Source organism: Myotis nattereri (genome assembly GCF_964212035.1).
Source record: "Myotis nattereri genome assembly, chromosome: 8".
NCBI lineage: Eukaryota > Metazoa > Chordata > Mammalia > Chiroptera > Vespertilionidae > Myotis > Myotis nattereri.
Window position 1 is genome coordinate 45,634,612 of NC_138083.1, and position 16,323 is coordinate 45,650,934.

At 47.1% G+C, this 16,323-nt stretch overlaps 1 protein-coding gene across 1 annotated transcript in view; it reads right to left on the bottom strand.

Annotated features, from left to right (window-relative positions):
- Positions 1-458: 458 nt before the first annotated feature.
- BCL2 (BCL2 apoptosis regulator) overlaps positions 459-16,323 on the bottom strand; it is a 163,852-nt gene continuing 147,987 nt past the window's right edge. The window contains exon 4 of the mRNA XM_081097118.1: positions 459-3,264. Coding sequence (XP_080953244.1) covers positions 3,130-3,264 — 135 coding nt within the window. The 3' untranslated portion in view covers positions 459-3,129. The remainder of the gene's footprint in view (positions 3,265-16,323) is intronic.

A 16,323-nucleotide genomic window follows, 5' to 3' on the forward strand; every position in this document is an offset into this window, starting at 1 on the left:
AGGACCGCAGAGGTTCTTCAGTGATTTTCTCCTGTGGTTCTGTTTAGAGCCCTTGACCCCCATTGGGAAAGTGCATGTGTTCTAGTTAACCTTGACCCTGGCCAACATATGCACCATGTATTCGAGTGTGAATCTCTTCTCAACAAGAAATAAGTAGGAATGGTCCTCTGGTTGTCTGATCACAAAATAATTGAGACAATAAAAAAAGGAGAAGAAAAAAATGACTAGTTGAAGCTTTTATATACATTCGTTGCTTCTAACATGTTTTTAACAACAAGAAAAATGCAACATAACTACTTTTAGAGTGAGTGCAGCCACAATACTGTACAGTTCTGGGGGCAGGCAGCTGGGCACGTTCACCATCAAAACCAGATAACAAAACCCCACAGCAAAGGAAACCAGCCAGAAGCCAACCCATGGGAGTTTTTTTTTTTTTTAATATATATATACATTTTTTTGAATATTCTGCAAATCCCAGTTTGAACAATAACAAAAACAACAATAAAACACAAACAGACTCTATATTAAAAACGTCCATGTTCTTCATTGTTACTCTAAAGCAGCTTGGAGGCTGTCGCCACTTGGAGTGTACTGCAAACTGACTCCATTAAGATGATCTTGGCAGGATAGCAGCACAGGATTTGATATTCCATATTTATCACTTTTGACAATGTAAACCTTTCATAAAATAATATTTCTCTTAACAATTAGAATCATTCAAAGGTCTGACCGTCCCGTTCCCTGAGGCCCGCCAGGGAGGTCTGGCTTCATACCATGGGGTTTCCTGCTTTCTCGGTGTGGGGCATGGGGCGTAAGTGCCACCGCATGTCAGGAAAAACCTGAAGGACAGCCAGGGAAAGGGCCCTGTGGAAGGAGGGAGCTGGATGAGTCTGTGTGGAAACAGGCCATGGAAAGCAACTCTCGAAAGGTCAAACCATTGGAGCCAGAATTTAATCCCCTGGTCACTTCCCATCTCGATTTTCAACTGAATGAACCTCATGGGTTTAACCAAACATGTATGCAAGCCTAAATAATGTGAGTTGAATTTTGATTTGTCCAGGGACAAATAAACCCTTAAGGAACAAGGGCAAAGGGACAACAGGTATGTCCCTTGCAATAAACAATTATGTGGTCATGGAAATGCACATAACTCCGTGGCCGGCGTGCTCCAGGGTTTCTCCAGTAGCTGAGACCTGGGACTTAGCTCATCTTCTCAGAAATGCTTTTAAACAATTAAGAGACAAGACTCTCAAATGGAAAAATGATCATTTTTGCTAACAAAGAATGTAGAGGCCATAACTAAATACAATTTTTAAAAATGCTGAGATGCATGTATTTTTTTTTAAAAGCAGCTTTCGAAATATTAACCACAGCATTAAACATTGAACATAGTACATTCCAAAGTTAATACAGATAAATGGTATATAATGCAATAATGCCACAGTTATTCCACGTGTGTCTCAGGCTCTCTAAACTTGACATATTTCCTAGTTTATCAGCTGAAGATCACTTCTTTCACTACTTCTCTAGAGCTGTCCACCACTATTTTTTTTTTTCCTTTTAATGCCCAGGAGGTACAGATAAACTCCACATTCCACACCTGGAACTTTCTTTCCCCCTCTGTCAGGTTTTCAAATAAAACCAAACTACAATGACAAGATAATGTTTTACATCGCAACTCCACAGACCTGGGTCAATTAATCCATGACACCTCATGCTTCCTTCAGGATTTATGACCCTCCCCTAAGTCAGGTAAAGCCTCGCTCTAAACTGCTCAGACGGGTGGGTGGCCGCGCAGCCAACTCGCATGCATGCGCAGCGGCCACACTGCACGCGCAGGTGCCTCCTTTCTTTGCTGTTCCATTTCCGTGGGGGCGCTCCAGCCTTCGCCACCTCCCTCTGCTAGGAAGGGCAGAGTGCCTCTGTTTCCTTCCCTGCACAGTGACAAACATCTTAGGAGCGTTGGTTCCCAGGCTCCAGGCTCCACACTCGACATGGAAAAGGGCCTCCCTGGAGGGCCGCGGTGTACCAGGCCCCAGCCTGCTCTTCGTTCCTGACAGTGGGATTCTGACTCCTCAGCTTCCAGATGCCGGGAGACCACAGGCCTCTGTTTGAAATCCATGGAGCAGGCCAGCGAGTGCCCAGGCTCGGTTCCAGGATGAGGCCTCCCAACCAGGATGAAGCGGGACTTCCAACCGCGGCCTCTTGCGGAAAGGCAGGCACTTGTGGCGGCCTGATGCTTCTGTAACTGCAGCCTTCCTGATGCCGAAGGAGTCGCCGAGACGTCCACTTCCTCGCATTCCCAAGGATTCTGTTTCACGCACAGAGCCAGTTTTTGGAGAGGGAGCGTATCCAAAATATAAGAATATACACATCAGGGCTTAAGGTACTGGATGATTTTGTAGAAATTGCTAAAATGCTTCTCGGCACAATTGGTAGCTTAAAAAAATACTTTCCTAAGGTTTAAGGGCATTTTTCCTACCACTGTCCTTCGGTGTGGAAATCTTGGCGGATACCAAGTCCATCTGAAGTTCCCATTTTTTTTTTTTTTTTCTGCCAACCAGGCATGTACCATGTGAGCCATATGCAAAGTGTAGGTTCTTCTGGCGGGAAAAGAATGCACTTCCCTCCAAGCACCTCCCTCTATGAATATCACAGCCCCCGGGGGCAAATCAATGCAAGGAAAATGAACACCTTCTTCCAAACCTCCAGCAGCCAGCAGGCCGGCTTCTGGAACAGTCATGTTCTCCATCAGTTTGCCCTTCAGATGGTGAGTCAGCCCGGCCACTAACATGGAAAGCGAATCCGTTTATAGGCACAGGAGATCCAGGTGGAGCCACACCGGTGGAGCTTGGCAATAACTGGTAGTAGGCTTTCCAAGGACAGGGTGCTCCATGGGACTGTCCTAAATAAATAAATCTTTTTCTCCATAATGTAAAAAATAAATGGTATTTCCCTTTGGCAGTAAATAGCTGATTCGACGTGGAGCCTGAAAGCTGTTTTTGTTGTTTGTTGTTTGCTTGTTTTTAAGAGACCATAGCTCCGTTTCATGGTACATCCCAACAATGCATATATTTCTACTGCTTTCATGAACCTTTTGCATATTTGTTTGGGGCAGGCCTGTTGCCTTCACTTGTGACCCAGATAGGCACCCAGGGTGATGCAAGCTCCCACCAGGGCCAGGCTGAGCAGTGCCTTCAGAGAGAGCCAGGAGAAATCGAACAGAGGCCGCATGTTGGGGCCATACAGTTCCACAAAGGCGTCCTGCAGGGGAGAGAGGAGGGAAGAAAAAGAGAGGGTATTAGAGACGGAGAGCGGACCCATTCTTTTCATTTTCATTCAAGAATTATTTATTGAGATCCTAGAGAAACAGCAGTGAATGACATAGGTTGAAAGTTCCTGCCTCACAAAGCTTTTATCTAGTCGAGTGGGATGGACAATAAACAAAATAAATGTATGATATAAGTATGTTAGAGACTGGTAAGTTCAAAGGGGGAAAATAAAACAGAAAAGGCGGTTACAAATCTGGGAGGCTTTGCAATTTTCATGAGCATGGCCATTCATAGGTATAATAAAACCCCATGACTATGACAACACTCCTTTATTGAATGCTTGCTATATGCCAGGCACTTGTAATGAATGCCTAACATGCATTACTTTATTTATTCTTCATGCCGAAGTTATGGAGTCATTTTGTTTATTTCTGTTCTGTAGGTGGAAAACCCTGAGAATCACAGAGGGTAAAGGATTTGTCTAGTCAACAGTAGGGCCAGTATTTGAACCAGTGCCCTTTATTCTGCTGATGCCCTAACAACAGTTCGGTGAGTTCTTGGTCTGCCCGGGAGGCTGATGTGGTGGACACAGCAGGGCGGCCTCCGCTGGTTGCAGGCCTAGCTTCTGAGGTCAAGGACAGGGTGCTCTCTGGGAAAGAAAGCCATCCTTGAGTTTCTCCCGGGGGAGGGGGGGGAGAGGGTGAGGGAGGGATGGCCAGACTGGATGACCACAACTTTGCATTTAACTCAAGTTGTGAACTTTACAAGTATGTGGTTATTTATGGTCAGATTGTGTCAATGGACACACAGGTCCCTGGGCAAAGATGGCTCCTGGCTTCCCTTCGTACCGCTGCTTAGAAGCCAGGCCTGCAGTGTTTGTAGCAAAGATCTCTGGGTTGTCTTAGCTTGTTCCTTGGATTTGTTGGGGAAGATTAGGTTCCACATTTGGACCCAATTATTATTTGGACAACTCTGTAAATCTATCTAAATATATAACTCAGTAAATGAAATGCTTTTTCACATGGTGTGATTTATTTAGGCATTTCAACAACCTGGAATGGGAGCGCATGATTTCATTATGGGAGACAGTAACACGTGGAAACTTCTGACATTGCTGTGCAGAGGACATTCTGACAACCTTCACAGTGTTTTTGTCTGTTTGGGGCAAATACTGCAGTAAAGGGACCAGGTATCATTGTCTCCCAGTGCTGTGCATGGTCTTGTACATGTAGGTGCTTAATAAATGTTCAATGAATGATTCAAGTTTTCTGAATCCATTCACTGGTTTGAATTCTCTTTAACCTAGTACAAGTATGTCAAACTCAAGGGCTAACATGCACCCAATAAACAAGGCACACGGCCCGCGGGCGGCGAGTTTGACATGCTTGACCTAATACGTTATCCAGATGCTTACTCTGCCTGTTTGAAAGTGTTCCTTCTAAATACAACCACCGCTGGGAATCTTGGAGTAGTCTTGGAGGTGAGACTTTAAGACATTAGGGGAACTTCTCACATTACTAAATAAAGATTTACCCAATTATTTTTCATGACTGCATAGTATTCCATATATTATGCTGTGCTTTCTTGAACCAATTCTTTATTTGGGTTGTTTTAAACGTTTACTAAACAATATTATGCTACATCTCTTACATAAATTTTTATGTACTTGTTCAGATGTGGGGGTTGTGTGTGTATGTGTGTAGTGTGTGTGTATTTAGACAAATTCCTAGCAGGTGAACACACTTGACCAGCCATCAAAATTGCTTACTGAACCGCGCCAGCAGGGAGATCATGAGTCAATTCCTGGTCAGGGCACATGCCAGGTTTTGTGCTCAATCCCTAGGAGGCAGTGGATCAATGATTCTCTCTTATCGTTGATGTTTCTCTATATCCCTTCCCCTTTCTCTCTCTCTAAAACCAATAAAAATATATTTTTTAATTTTCTTATTAAAGTCACAAAAGGTTTCTGTGGAGTCATCCCCACCCTCTCACTGGTTGCCCTGGGACCAGTAACACCTTTTACAAAAGGCAGACAAGGGGTTAGGGCAGCAGTTCTCACTGGTCTTGAGGGTGGTCTTGCCCCACAGGTGACGTTGGGCAATATCTGGAAACATTTTTGGTAGTCATGGTTTGGGGTGAGGTCATCTGTGGGCAGAGGCCAGCGATACTGCTCAACATCCCATGATGCACAGGGTGGCCTGTGAAGAAAGGTTTTAAAGAACCTTTGTGATCATGGACCACAGAAGACCCAACGGTCGATCTAGTGTGTCAACAGCACAAGATCAGTTGGTGAGCCAGCAAGTGGAAGATGGGGACCTCAGATGTACTAGATTAATTTGTACCAGGAGAGGGCGCAAGGGTTTTCTTCTTTTTAAATCTATTGTTAAAATGTTCCAAAATTGAGCCTTCACAGAGCCAGGCTCTAACACAGTGGTGAGGAATGTCCGGCCCGAGGGCCTTATAAGGCCCCAGAAATCATTTGGTCTGGCCCTGCCAAGGCATTAGGTGGGGAGTTCAATAGAAGTTTGACCAAATATAGCAGGCTAATTTTTAAGTTGATAATTTTGTAAGGCCCACGAATGATGTTATAAATATCTAAATGGCCCTTGGCAGAAAAAAAGTTCCCCACCCCTGCTCTAACAGATAATGAAATACAGTGGGGCCTTGACTTACGAGTTTAATTCGTTCCGAGACCGAGCTCATTAAGGAGCTCGTTAACTCAAATTACTCTATCAACTCAATGCAAAAAATCGGCCAAGAGACAGCTGGTATCTCAAAAAACTCGTTAGTCAGGACACTTGTAAGTCAAGGCCCAATGTATGTGCTTAGTGCTCTTGGCACAAAGCTGAGGTAAAAATCATGATTGCTTGTCAAGACACATACCTTCCCTATATATAATCAGGGATAAATGGGGCAGAGAGGGGTCGGGACATATTTACAGGCAGGAGAAACTGCCCCTTGCAAAGTGCAGCTCAGGTCCCACAGACACAGCCGGGAACATCTTGGAGCCCTCCCTGAGGGGTGGGCAAGCTGGAACCCCCAACAGCCCAGCCAAAGGACGCCCTCGGAGCACTGGCAGTAGGAAAGAAGGTCCATGCTGGACTCCACACTTCTTTGGTACCAGTTGGAGTTGTCTGTGGCTGACTATGAAACGGACTAAGACGCTGGCCGTCTGACCTTTCTGGACAAGAAGCCATCCTGGGAAAGTGGAGAAAGCAGGGACACAGGGGCTGGCATTCCCTCCTCATCTGCCTGGTGCACCGTCCCAGGGGCAGAAGAAATGCATGTCTAAATACCCCTTCCTCTCCTGACACTGTGCTCCTAATGGGCCATTGCTGATGTGCATTACAAAGAAAATGCACATCTGGGGGGGATGAGCTAACACAGCATCTCTTGACCCAAAGACCGAGAGCAGAGGCGCTGATGCAGCCCCCAGGGGCCTGGGAACAGCTCTGGACTTGGAGAGAAGGTCTGGGTGAAATCCCAGCCTTGACATTTTATTGCTCATGACCTTGAACAAATTACCCAATCCTGAGCCTCATTTACTTCACCCATAAAATTGGTTATTGTGAAGATTAACGTAGGTGATTCAAAGCCATTTGTCAACGTGGCCCAGAACGTGAACTAGTGGCAACATTAACTTGTTCTCTAGTCTGCTCCCTTGCAAACCTGCTGCAGGCGTCCTGAACCTGCCCCTCCCTCCAGAGGATCCACCGAGGGGAAGGAGGGAAGGGCAGGTTTTCACAGTGCACGTCATAAGCTCCCTCTAAAGATGCCTGGTGATGTCTACAGAAATTGTGAATTAAAATGCACACGTGATGTGTTCCGGTGGAAGACAGGAAGTGAAATTACAATGCCCATCTGTACTTCCTCATCTATTGGTAAATCAGGTTGTGGGCTGAGGCATCATTAACCCCCCCGAGGTTGAATCAGGCCTCTGAGCTTTGCCCATCTGTGTTCCAAAGTGCCAAGCGGACCCTCTGGGCTCAGGACTGAAGGTCCTCAAAGCTCCTTTCCTACAGTCTTCTTGCTTTTCCAAACATCCTGATTAGGGCGATTTCCGAAGTCTGTTTGAACAGTCTGTCATTATTTGTTTAAGTCTGAAAGCTGTATTAAATAAACACATGCTCATTTTATGTATTAGAAGCAACAAAGTGGGAAAAAGAAAACCTGGGCTGTTGTCATGTGACTCAGACCAAACCCCAGTCTATGTATTTGGAGGCACTGCCAGCCTGGCTCATGCCAGGACTGGCAAGGGCTCTGCCCAATTTCAGGAGTGCGAAGAGCAGGTCCCAAGGGGGGTCCTTTCTCCTTTTGCTGACCCTCACATCACAGAGGAGACAGGCAGTGCCCCAGCTCTAGTCACTCTTTTGCAGGCAGCTTCTCCACAAACCTCAAACTCGGAGGTTGCAGATGGTCTGAGTCTGAATTCCATCCTAGGCCGGCATCATCAGGACAGGAAGGCCCCACTCCCACCCCCAAACCCGTGCTGCAGGGCGGAAAGTGAGCCAGGGGGTGTGTGGATAAGAACAGACCAGGCTCAGACTCCTAAGCTGGGGGGTGGGAGTCAACAGCAAAAGTGTCCTTGTCTCTCCTGCAATGGGACCAGGCCTGGGACCACTGTCACCCCCTTCTCTCCCTCTCTAACCCCCTGTCCTCGCCACCCCTACACGCATACCTCCCTGGAGCCAGCCCACCCTCCAATATCTTCCTTTTCCTCTTCAAAAAAGTTTCACTTAAACCTGATTCCAAATAAAATGAGATTTAAAGACAAACGAATCAGATGAGCAACGCTGATTTCTGCTGAAACCAGCAGGGTCGGGGTGAGGGTGGGGGCCAGGTGCTCTTACACAACTTCTCCTCCCTGAGGAAAGATCAACGGAGAGACCTTTACGTATTTGGCAATGAGTATCAAAAACTTTAAAAATACTGTCATTTTGTTAGTAATTCCCCTTCTGGTTATTTATCTTGAAAAAAGTAATTAATAAAAGGCTCTGATTGTTTATAATAGTTAAAACCTGAAAACGACTTAAATGTGTGAAAACATGACTGGGTAAAGAACTTACGGCACATCCATAGGATGGAATACGGTTCAGCCATTGGAAGGTGTGCCCTAGATTCACTGGCAAGGAAAGATGCTCCCAACTTAAGACTGAGTGACACAGGTAACAGCTAAACCAGCGTCTGCAAGTTCAGGGCCCTCGCTCAGTGTGGGTTCACGGCTCTCCTTAGACGGTGGGGAAATTTAATATGGCTCAGTTGGCCATAAACACCTGAGACACTCGGCTTCATCCCACAGCCTCTGAGCTGACTGTGGATACAGGCATTATATGACCATGGAGAGCCCCAGGGGGAGAGAGCCATCTTGACCTAAAGAGCGTACGATGCAGAGAGATGCTGCCTCTATGTGCACCTCTGAACTGACCAAAACGCAGGTGTGCTGCCATTTTGTATCCTGCCCAGAGCACACCTGTCGGTGGTAAGAGGGAAGTAAAAAGAAAATCAGATGGCGCCAACAGGAAATCAAACACTGCTATCAAGTGCCCTGGGCATTTTCCATTTCTCATGGCTTTATCATTTTGTCTCCATGGGAATCACCTCTCTCATAACAATCTGAGAATTAGGGAAAGAAAAAGAAAAGGCAAGGATGTGCCATAGTCACACAAAACTTTGGCTGCAAGGACCCTCCAAGCAAGTTCAGATCTCCCAGATTGGTATAATAATGCCCAAGAAAGATATTAGCTCTTTTTCAACAGGTGAGGCAAATGAAATCTAGACAGGTCAAGTGAGTTACTTACAGTGGGTACTGATAGGCTGATGTGAGGTGGAAGGGAGAGGAGAGGCCTCCTGTGCTTACTAGGTTAGAACATCTACAAGCCGTGGGTTCTTCTCTCTCCCTGGTGCCTCCTCCTTGCTTCCCTCAACGTGCTTCCTCCCATCCTGACCTTCCTTTGTGCTCCAGCCTGGACCCCATCCCATAGCAGCCTCCTCTGGCCTTCAAGTGTTGCTGAAGGAAGTCACCCAACCATGCAGACCAATGTGACTCTGAATTTAGGGCCTCCAAACTCAGTGAGTTCTTGAAACCACTTAACATACCCTTACCCTTGCTCAGATGCTTTCTCTGTTCCTTTTCATGATTATTCCAAACAACCACCACTTTTCTCACATATTCTCCTCACTGTTTAGCAACTGCTGTCACCTCTTTCTTCTCTGAGAAACTCAGGGCCATTGGGTGGGAATTATCGCAGCTTCCTATCCGGGAGCACCCATCAGCTTACATCACTGTCTGCCCTTCCCCGACCCTTTGTACCCTGCACCTACAGCCCATAGTCTCCCATTGCTTCTGGAACCTTCCTCCATCAATTGTTCCTGCTTTCAACAGCAATTTCAACCTCACCCTTCCTTTGGTCTCTTTTTTCCTTGGCATACAAACATTCAGATTTCCTCACTAGAGAACACACGCTTCTGAGTTAATCCTTGAAGGACAAGGGAGTTGGGGGTATTTATCCACTGACGAAAAAAAAGTAAATTCAGATTTCCTCAGAGTGACTGCTGATGCTGTGTTCCATCCTGACGGTTATCTTCTCTCTCTTTGCCGTCTTGGACAAGTTGCTAACCCACCTTCTTGGCTGTCTTCCCACCTTCATTTTAATCCACCCAGTCTGGCTTCTTCCTCAGTTGTGCCTCTGAAACCACCACCCAGAGACCAGACATATCCTCCGCATGGTTATATTCACTGGATGCTCTTCGCGCATATCTCACTGGGTGCTTTACACACTGGATGGACTCCCAGCGCTCTTGGAGAGTTTCCCCTCCATGGGCACCTCCTCCTCTGCCTGCCCTGATAGGTGCTCCATCTCCTGGGCTTGTCTGGACAGCCTTCTCTTCCTTTGGCCAATCTCCTTCACTCTCATGGTCATAGATACCATCCCATGATGGTGTCTCTGACATCTTCATATGCAACCCCACTTGATCCTCTAACTACCAGATTCCAATCCCAGTCACTTTCTAAGAGGTCCCACCGGAATTACCATGCAGCCAGTCCAAAACTGGAGTTACCATCGCCTCCTCCAGTAAGTTGTCTCCCTTCCTATCTTCAAAGTGTCCATGCTGTTAAGTAAACCTATACCCTGAGAGACTTTTAGACATTTTCCTCTTTCTCATCCCTCTCCCACCATTCATTCAATGGGAAATCCCATCATCTTGGGTGAGACTCCTCCCGAAGCAGACCCTTAGACAAAGACTTGAGTGTAATCAGGTTATTTGGGAGATGATCTCAGGAACCACTAGTAGGGAGTCTGGAAGGAACGCAGCCATGAATTACCTTATCTAGCAAGTTGCTGCTGCTGGTAACTGGAACTTAATCCCGCTGAGAAACCTGGGGGCCAGTGCAGAAAATGCACCGTTTGTTATTCCACTAAGGGGCCAGGGAGCTGGGGTATTTACACACCAATCTCTTGCACTCATTGGCTGAGGTTTGCTCCTATGGAGGCATCAATACCCCAGTAGTTATGGCCCGTCATGTGCATAGGCAAAGTGGGCTCTAGAGGCTAGAGAAAGCCATTGGGAAAGAGATGCAGAGGCTGTACCTCCTGTATCTAGAGGTCAGCTAGATAGCACTGAAGTGAAGGGCAAGGGGACTGGACAGTGTATGCACCACTGATTTCTCCATCCCCATTACCTTCTCTCCCCAGCACTTCTGCTATGATTCCCCATCTGATCTCTCTGCCTTCAGTCTGTGGCCTGCCGTTCAATACCCTCTCCATAGAGCAACCAGGGTTATCCAGTCGGAATCAAAGCTGTCACTTCCGTGTGTCAGTCCAAATCCTTTACCATGCCATCCACATCTCCCAGTGCTCTGGCCTAAGCCTAGCTCGCCTGCTCGACTTCTGTCACCTGTAAATTGACTTCTGTTCACTCAGGGATTCAGTGCAATCATTTTACGCAGGCAACTTTCTCCAAGCCCCCAGGTTGAATTAAATAATCCTGGGCTGCTCCCTGCTCACTGTATTATCTGAAGAGCATCTGTTCACAAGTCTGTCCTTTCCCGGTTAGCACCTGGAGGTGCAGGAGCCACATTTTGTTTATCGTCAGATCCCTGGAGCACGTGTCTGTCACATATTAGGCACTCAGCAAATGTCTGTGGACATGAAATAAACTGATATCTTTTACTATAGAACAGGTTTTCCAAACATATCTTACTAGATAATAATTTTTAAAGGGAGGTGTTCAAAGGACAAATAAGTGGTAACAGGCTTAAACAAAATCCAGGGCTTTTTTTGCAGCAGACTCTAGTCTCCCTATGAGGGGCTGATGTTCAGCTAATGCTAATGGTCAGCATCAAACTTGATTAGTCAGTGTCTGTGCCTCATTGGTTGCTACATATGTTGACTAACACCCTAGTTGAATGCCTGTGAGTCGCCAAAGGCATTTTCTAAACTCATTGGGCCATCTCTCCCTCTGTCAGGGAGATTCCTGCTGGGTTTTGAGGACACCCTTGGAAAATGCTGCCTGGAGGTAAAATGCTCATAGGACAGGGAGGTGATGGCGGTCCCGAGCTGCTTCTGGATGTCCTTGGGAACACAGAGACCCCATGTAACTAGTCCTGCATGCTACTCAGGGGTGTGAGGTTCATTCCCAATGCTGTCTGTGCCGGCTCCAGTCCCCAGAGCCTAAGGACAGGCACCTGCCAGGTGAGAGGGGAGAAAGAGAAAGAAGGAAGTGAGGGAAGGAGGGAAGCGAGGCACACACACTTCAGAGGAGAGGAGAGTTCCCCTTGAATCCCAGGAAGCTGCAATTCCCCAGACACTAACATGCCTGGGATTAAAAGGGGAAGCCAGCAGCCCTGCTGCTATGAGTGGTGGCCAGAAGAGCACACGCGAGGAAGTGAGGACTCTTTCTGCCTGAATAAAGCAGCTGGTGAGGAAGTGACTCCATTTCCCGCTTATCACTGGCTGGGCAGGATTTCCTCTGCAGCCGCTTTGTGCTGAATGAGTCCTGAGGAATCCTGCAGATCAGAGCCACTGTGGCAGTGGCAAGCTTCTGTCCCCTGCTCTTCCTCTCACCCCGCCCCCCTGACTCCCAAAATATTGACTCCAGGTTTGGGGGAAAAGGAAAGGAGGAAACAACAACCCTCAAGCATACAACTGAAGGACACCCAGCTGCCCGCCTGCAGCAGTGCGGTGACTGGGCCACCAGGCTCGCAAGGCCACCCGGAAGAAGCCATCTCCAGCGAATGGGGCTGGGTCCTGGACGGTCTTGGCCCAGGCAGTTGGGCTAGTTGAATCACCGGCTAACGACATGAAATGAAACCTAATCTATGTGTCATCTGGATGTAACCAGAAACCTGCTAGAGAAATGGCAGGAGATGAAAAACCCAAACAAAACAAAAAACAAAACTTGCCCGCCTACCGCAGTTAAGTCCAGGGACATTTGGGTGCATTTTGTGATGCAAATTGAGCTGAGGATGCAAATTAGGCAGGGGCCCTCAGGAACTAGGGAGGGCCCCAAATAAGAAGCCTAGTTGGTTCCTTCTTTTCCTGAGCAGGGCACAATCTGAAAATAATTTGCAAAGGAGTCTGATGCTCTGGGGACTCTGAAGCCAAGGAGCTGGGTCAAAGGCTGCTTGCCTTGTCCACCTGCTGGAAGAGAGTTGAGCCCGCTCCCAGGTAGGATCACGGAGAGTCTGTGAGTCTAACTGCCTTCCAGGCCAGGGTAGGAGGTGCTCTCTGGAGGGAAGACCAGAGTCAAATTCCCTTCTCTGCTAGCCACGCACATACTGCAGGGAGAAGGTACTCAGCCACCTGTGGGCTTAGTTCCCTCTTGCCAGGAGGTGCCAACAACCCAGTACTTCAAAGACCATAGGTGGAGCCCTGGCTCAGTTAGTTGGAGTCATGGGTTTGATTCCAGGTCAGGACACATACTCAGGTGGTGGGTTCGATCCCCAGTTGGGGTGGATACAAGAGGCAAACGATCAATGTTTCTCTCCCTCTCCCTTCCTCTCTCTCTAAAATCAATACATCCTATGGTGAGGATTTTAAAAAATAGACCAAAGGTAAAAATGGGTGACACAATGCATCTATAGCAAAAATGTGCTAAAAATATGTTAACACTTGTGCTATTTGATTCATCGTGTTCATATAATAGACCATATCTACACTAAACCTTGAAATCTCATCTTCCAGTCGCTTCTTCATTCAGGAACCAAATACGTTTATAAGGAGCTGAGGAGACCCAGGCCCTGCCCTCTAAGAACTGCTGGGCAATATTCTCCTGCATTCACAGCAGCTTTCTCAATACATTCAAAACACTGTGTGTGGGGAGGGGGCGGGAAGGGGGGGCAAGGGGATGCATTTATCTTGCAGGACTCTGTGGAGGAGAGAAAAGACCCAGGCACTTGACCTCATTTTAAGGGTGCCTTCTGCTGGATCTCACAGGCACAGAGGCCTCAGTAACCTGCCTTGAGCGTTTGGCTTTAAAAGAAAGTTTCTCCATTTTCCTTCCTCCCCTTCTTCATTCCACTACCTTCTTTGGGCTAGAAGCCTCTGAGTGTCCTGCAGTTGCTGGCACTTGGCCTTTCCTTGCTCCGGGCTTACGCTGTTTTCACTGTTTTTGGGAAAATACCACTTTATGATATTGTGTTGGCATGAAAGTATGTGGAGTAAAGAAAGTGTAATTATTACATCTCAATAATAAAATGACCAGTAGCCCAATTAAAATACAGGCAAAGATTTGAATGGACATTTAACCCCCCAAATAAGATACACAAATGGCCAATAAGCTCAAGAAAAGACACTCAACATCATTAGTCATTAGGAAGACACACACCAAAACCACGATGAGATATTACTTCACACCCACTAGCATGGCTGTCATGTAAAAAAGAACAAAAACAAGTGTTGGTGAGGAGCAAGAGAAACCGGAGGCCCCACACTCATCTGGAGGAAACAGAAAATGGTGCAGCCATTGTGGAAGACAGTGGTGGTTTCTCAAAAATTTGAAGTTACCATACAATCCAGCAATTCCACTTCTAGATATACAACCAAGGTAACTGAAATATGTTCACACAAAAACTTGTACACAAGCAAAGTGGAAACTATGTCAGTGTCATCAACTAATGAAGAGATAAACAAAATGTGGTGTATCCATACAATGGAATGTTATTCAGCCATAAAAAGGAATGGGAAAAAAAAGGAATGAAGAACTCATATCACATGGATGAACCTTGAAAACATTATGCTCAGTGAGAGAAGCCATTGTATGATGCCATTATATATAATCTCCAAAATAAGCGAATCCATAAGAACAGAAGTGATTTACTGATTGCCAGGGGTTAGGGAGAGAGGAAAATGAGAGTGATTTTTAAAAAGTTCTGGAAATAGATAATAATGATAATTGCAAAACCTTGTGAAATACTAAAAACTAATCACTTTAAATGGAATTTTATGGTATGTCAGTTATTAAAAAAAAACAATTATATTTCCCACACTACACAAAGAAGGGAGCTAACCTATTTTGACAGCACATGGCATTCTACAGAAGGACTCAGAGGTTCTGTAATTCTTGCTCACCTGTGTGGAGATGGGGCTCCTTTGGTTAGAAAGTTTGTACAATTCTTATCCTCCTTTTAATGGATTTTTTAAAATGTAGGAGGTGGCATGGTGGGTGAACACTGTTCTGGATGAGAAGTTAGGAAGGCTGGGTGCCAATCTGGGCAACCAACTCACTCTATCTCCCAGGCCTTCAAGTTCCTTCATTTGAACGCTTTATGGGTAGCTCAGTCCAAGGATCCTCTCTCCAATCTGCCATCCTGAGCTCCCACAGATAACGACCTATTCTCCATCTTTTCTCCTGCATCTCCTAGGATGTGATTTATGAACTGCAGATGCATGCCAGAGACTGTCACCCCAACTACTGCAAATGACTGACTGGTCTCTGTGGGGTCTGCCTCTGCCTCCTCTGGCCTCTAAGATCCTCCTGTCCCTCAAATCCACACATGGTCTGTGCCTCTTGCTGTGCACTTCATCCGCTAGGTCTCAGAGAGGCTGTCCTCCCTGCAGCAAGGTGGCCATGCCCCCGTGCCTCTGACACACCTGTGTGCTTCCCATCTCTTTGTTTTTAGGACCACAATCCAGGCATTTGTCCCACAGAGTCCTCTTCCCCTCACGCCAGTGATAATCAGAGCTGGTGACGTCAGTGTGGCTCGCACAGCTTCGGGAGCAGGTGGGACGCTCTGCTTCTCCTCAGAATCAGGCAGGACTCTCCACATCTGGAGTGGGCACCGGATTCCATGGGCAGATGCGGGTTTGGATTTTATCCACCGACTGTTCTTTCTTGGTTCTGGAGCCACAGGTGTAGCTTCCCTCCCTGCCCCCTCCCCGCCAGTGTCCGCACCTGCCTTAGTGTACGTGAGTATGACCTTCATCCCTGCGCGCCTCCCTACAGGTCACAGCTGGGGCCAAGCATGCATGCAGCGCTCCACTGTGCCTGCCACGTGGGCTGTGGTGGCACGGCCAAGGTGCTTACCCCTCTCCCTGCCGCTGCAAGAGTTAATTCATGAAGATACGCCAAAAATGGGAAATGAAAGCAGATGCTTGCTAAGTTCTGCGGCTTGGCCTAATCACTGTCATCAGGAGGGGCAGAGGGTCTTTCATTTATTAAACGCGGAGGGCCGGAGTTGGGGGCCAAATGTCTGATTCTCACTTGTTTAAATCAGCAAGTGTTGACTGAGGTGGGTAGTGGTGGTGGGGGGAATACAAAGAACCCACATTTCCTAATATGAACCTGCTGAAAGTGGCCTCAGACCTGGAGTGGGGGACGTCAGAGTGACAAGAGCCAAGCAGAGGGAGTTTGGGATGGCAATACCTCGCGGGCACCACCAGCCTCCAGCCATGCCTGCTCTGACACTTGTGTTAGGACGGGCTGAGAAATCAGCACGGATGTCTTTTCTGGAATCTTGGAATAGCGCTGGCCTCAGGGCCCTTGCCTTGATGACATGCCCAGACATCTGCCACCACCAGATTTGCCCCCTGATGGTGCCGGTCGGGGCATT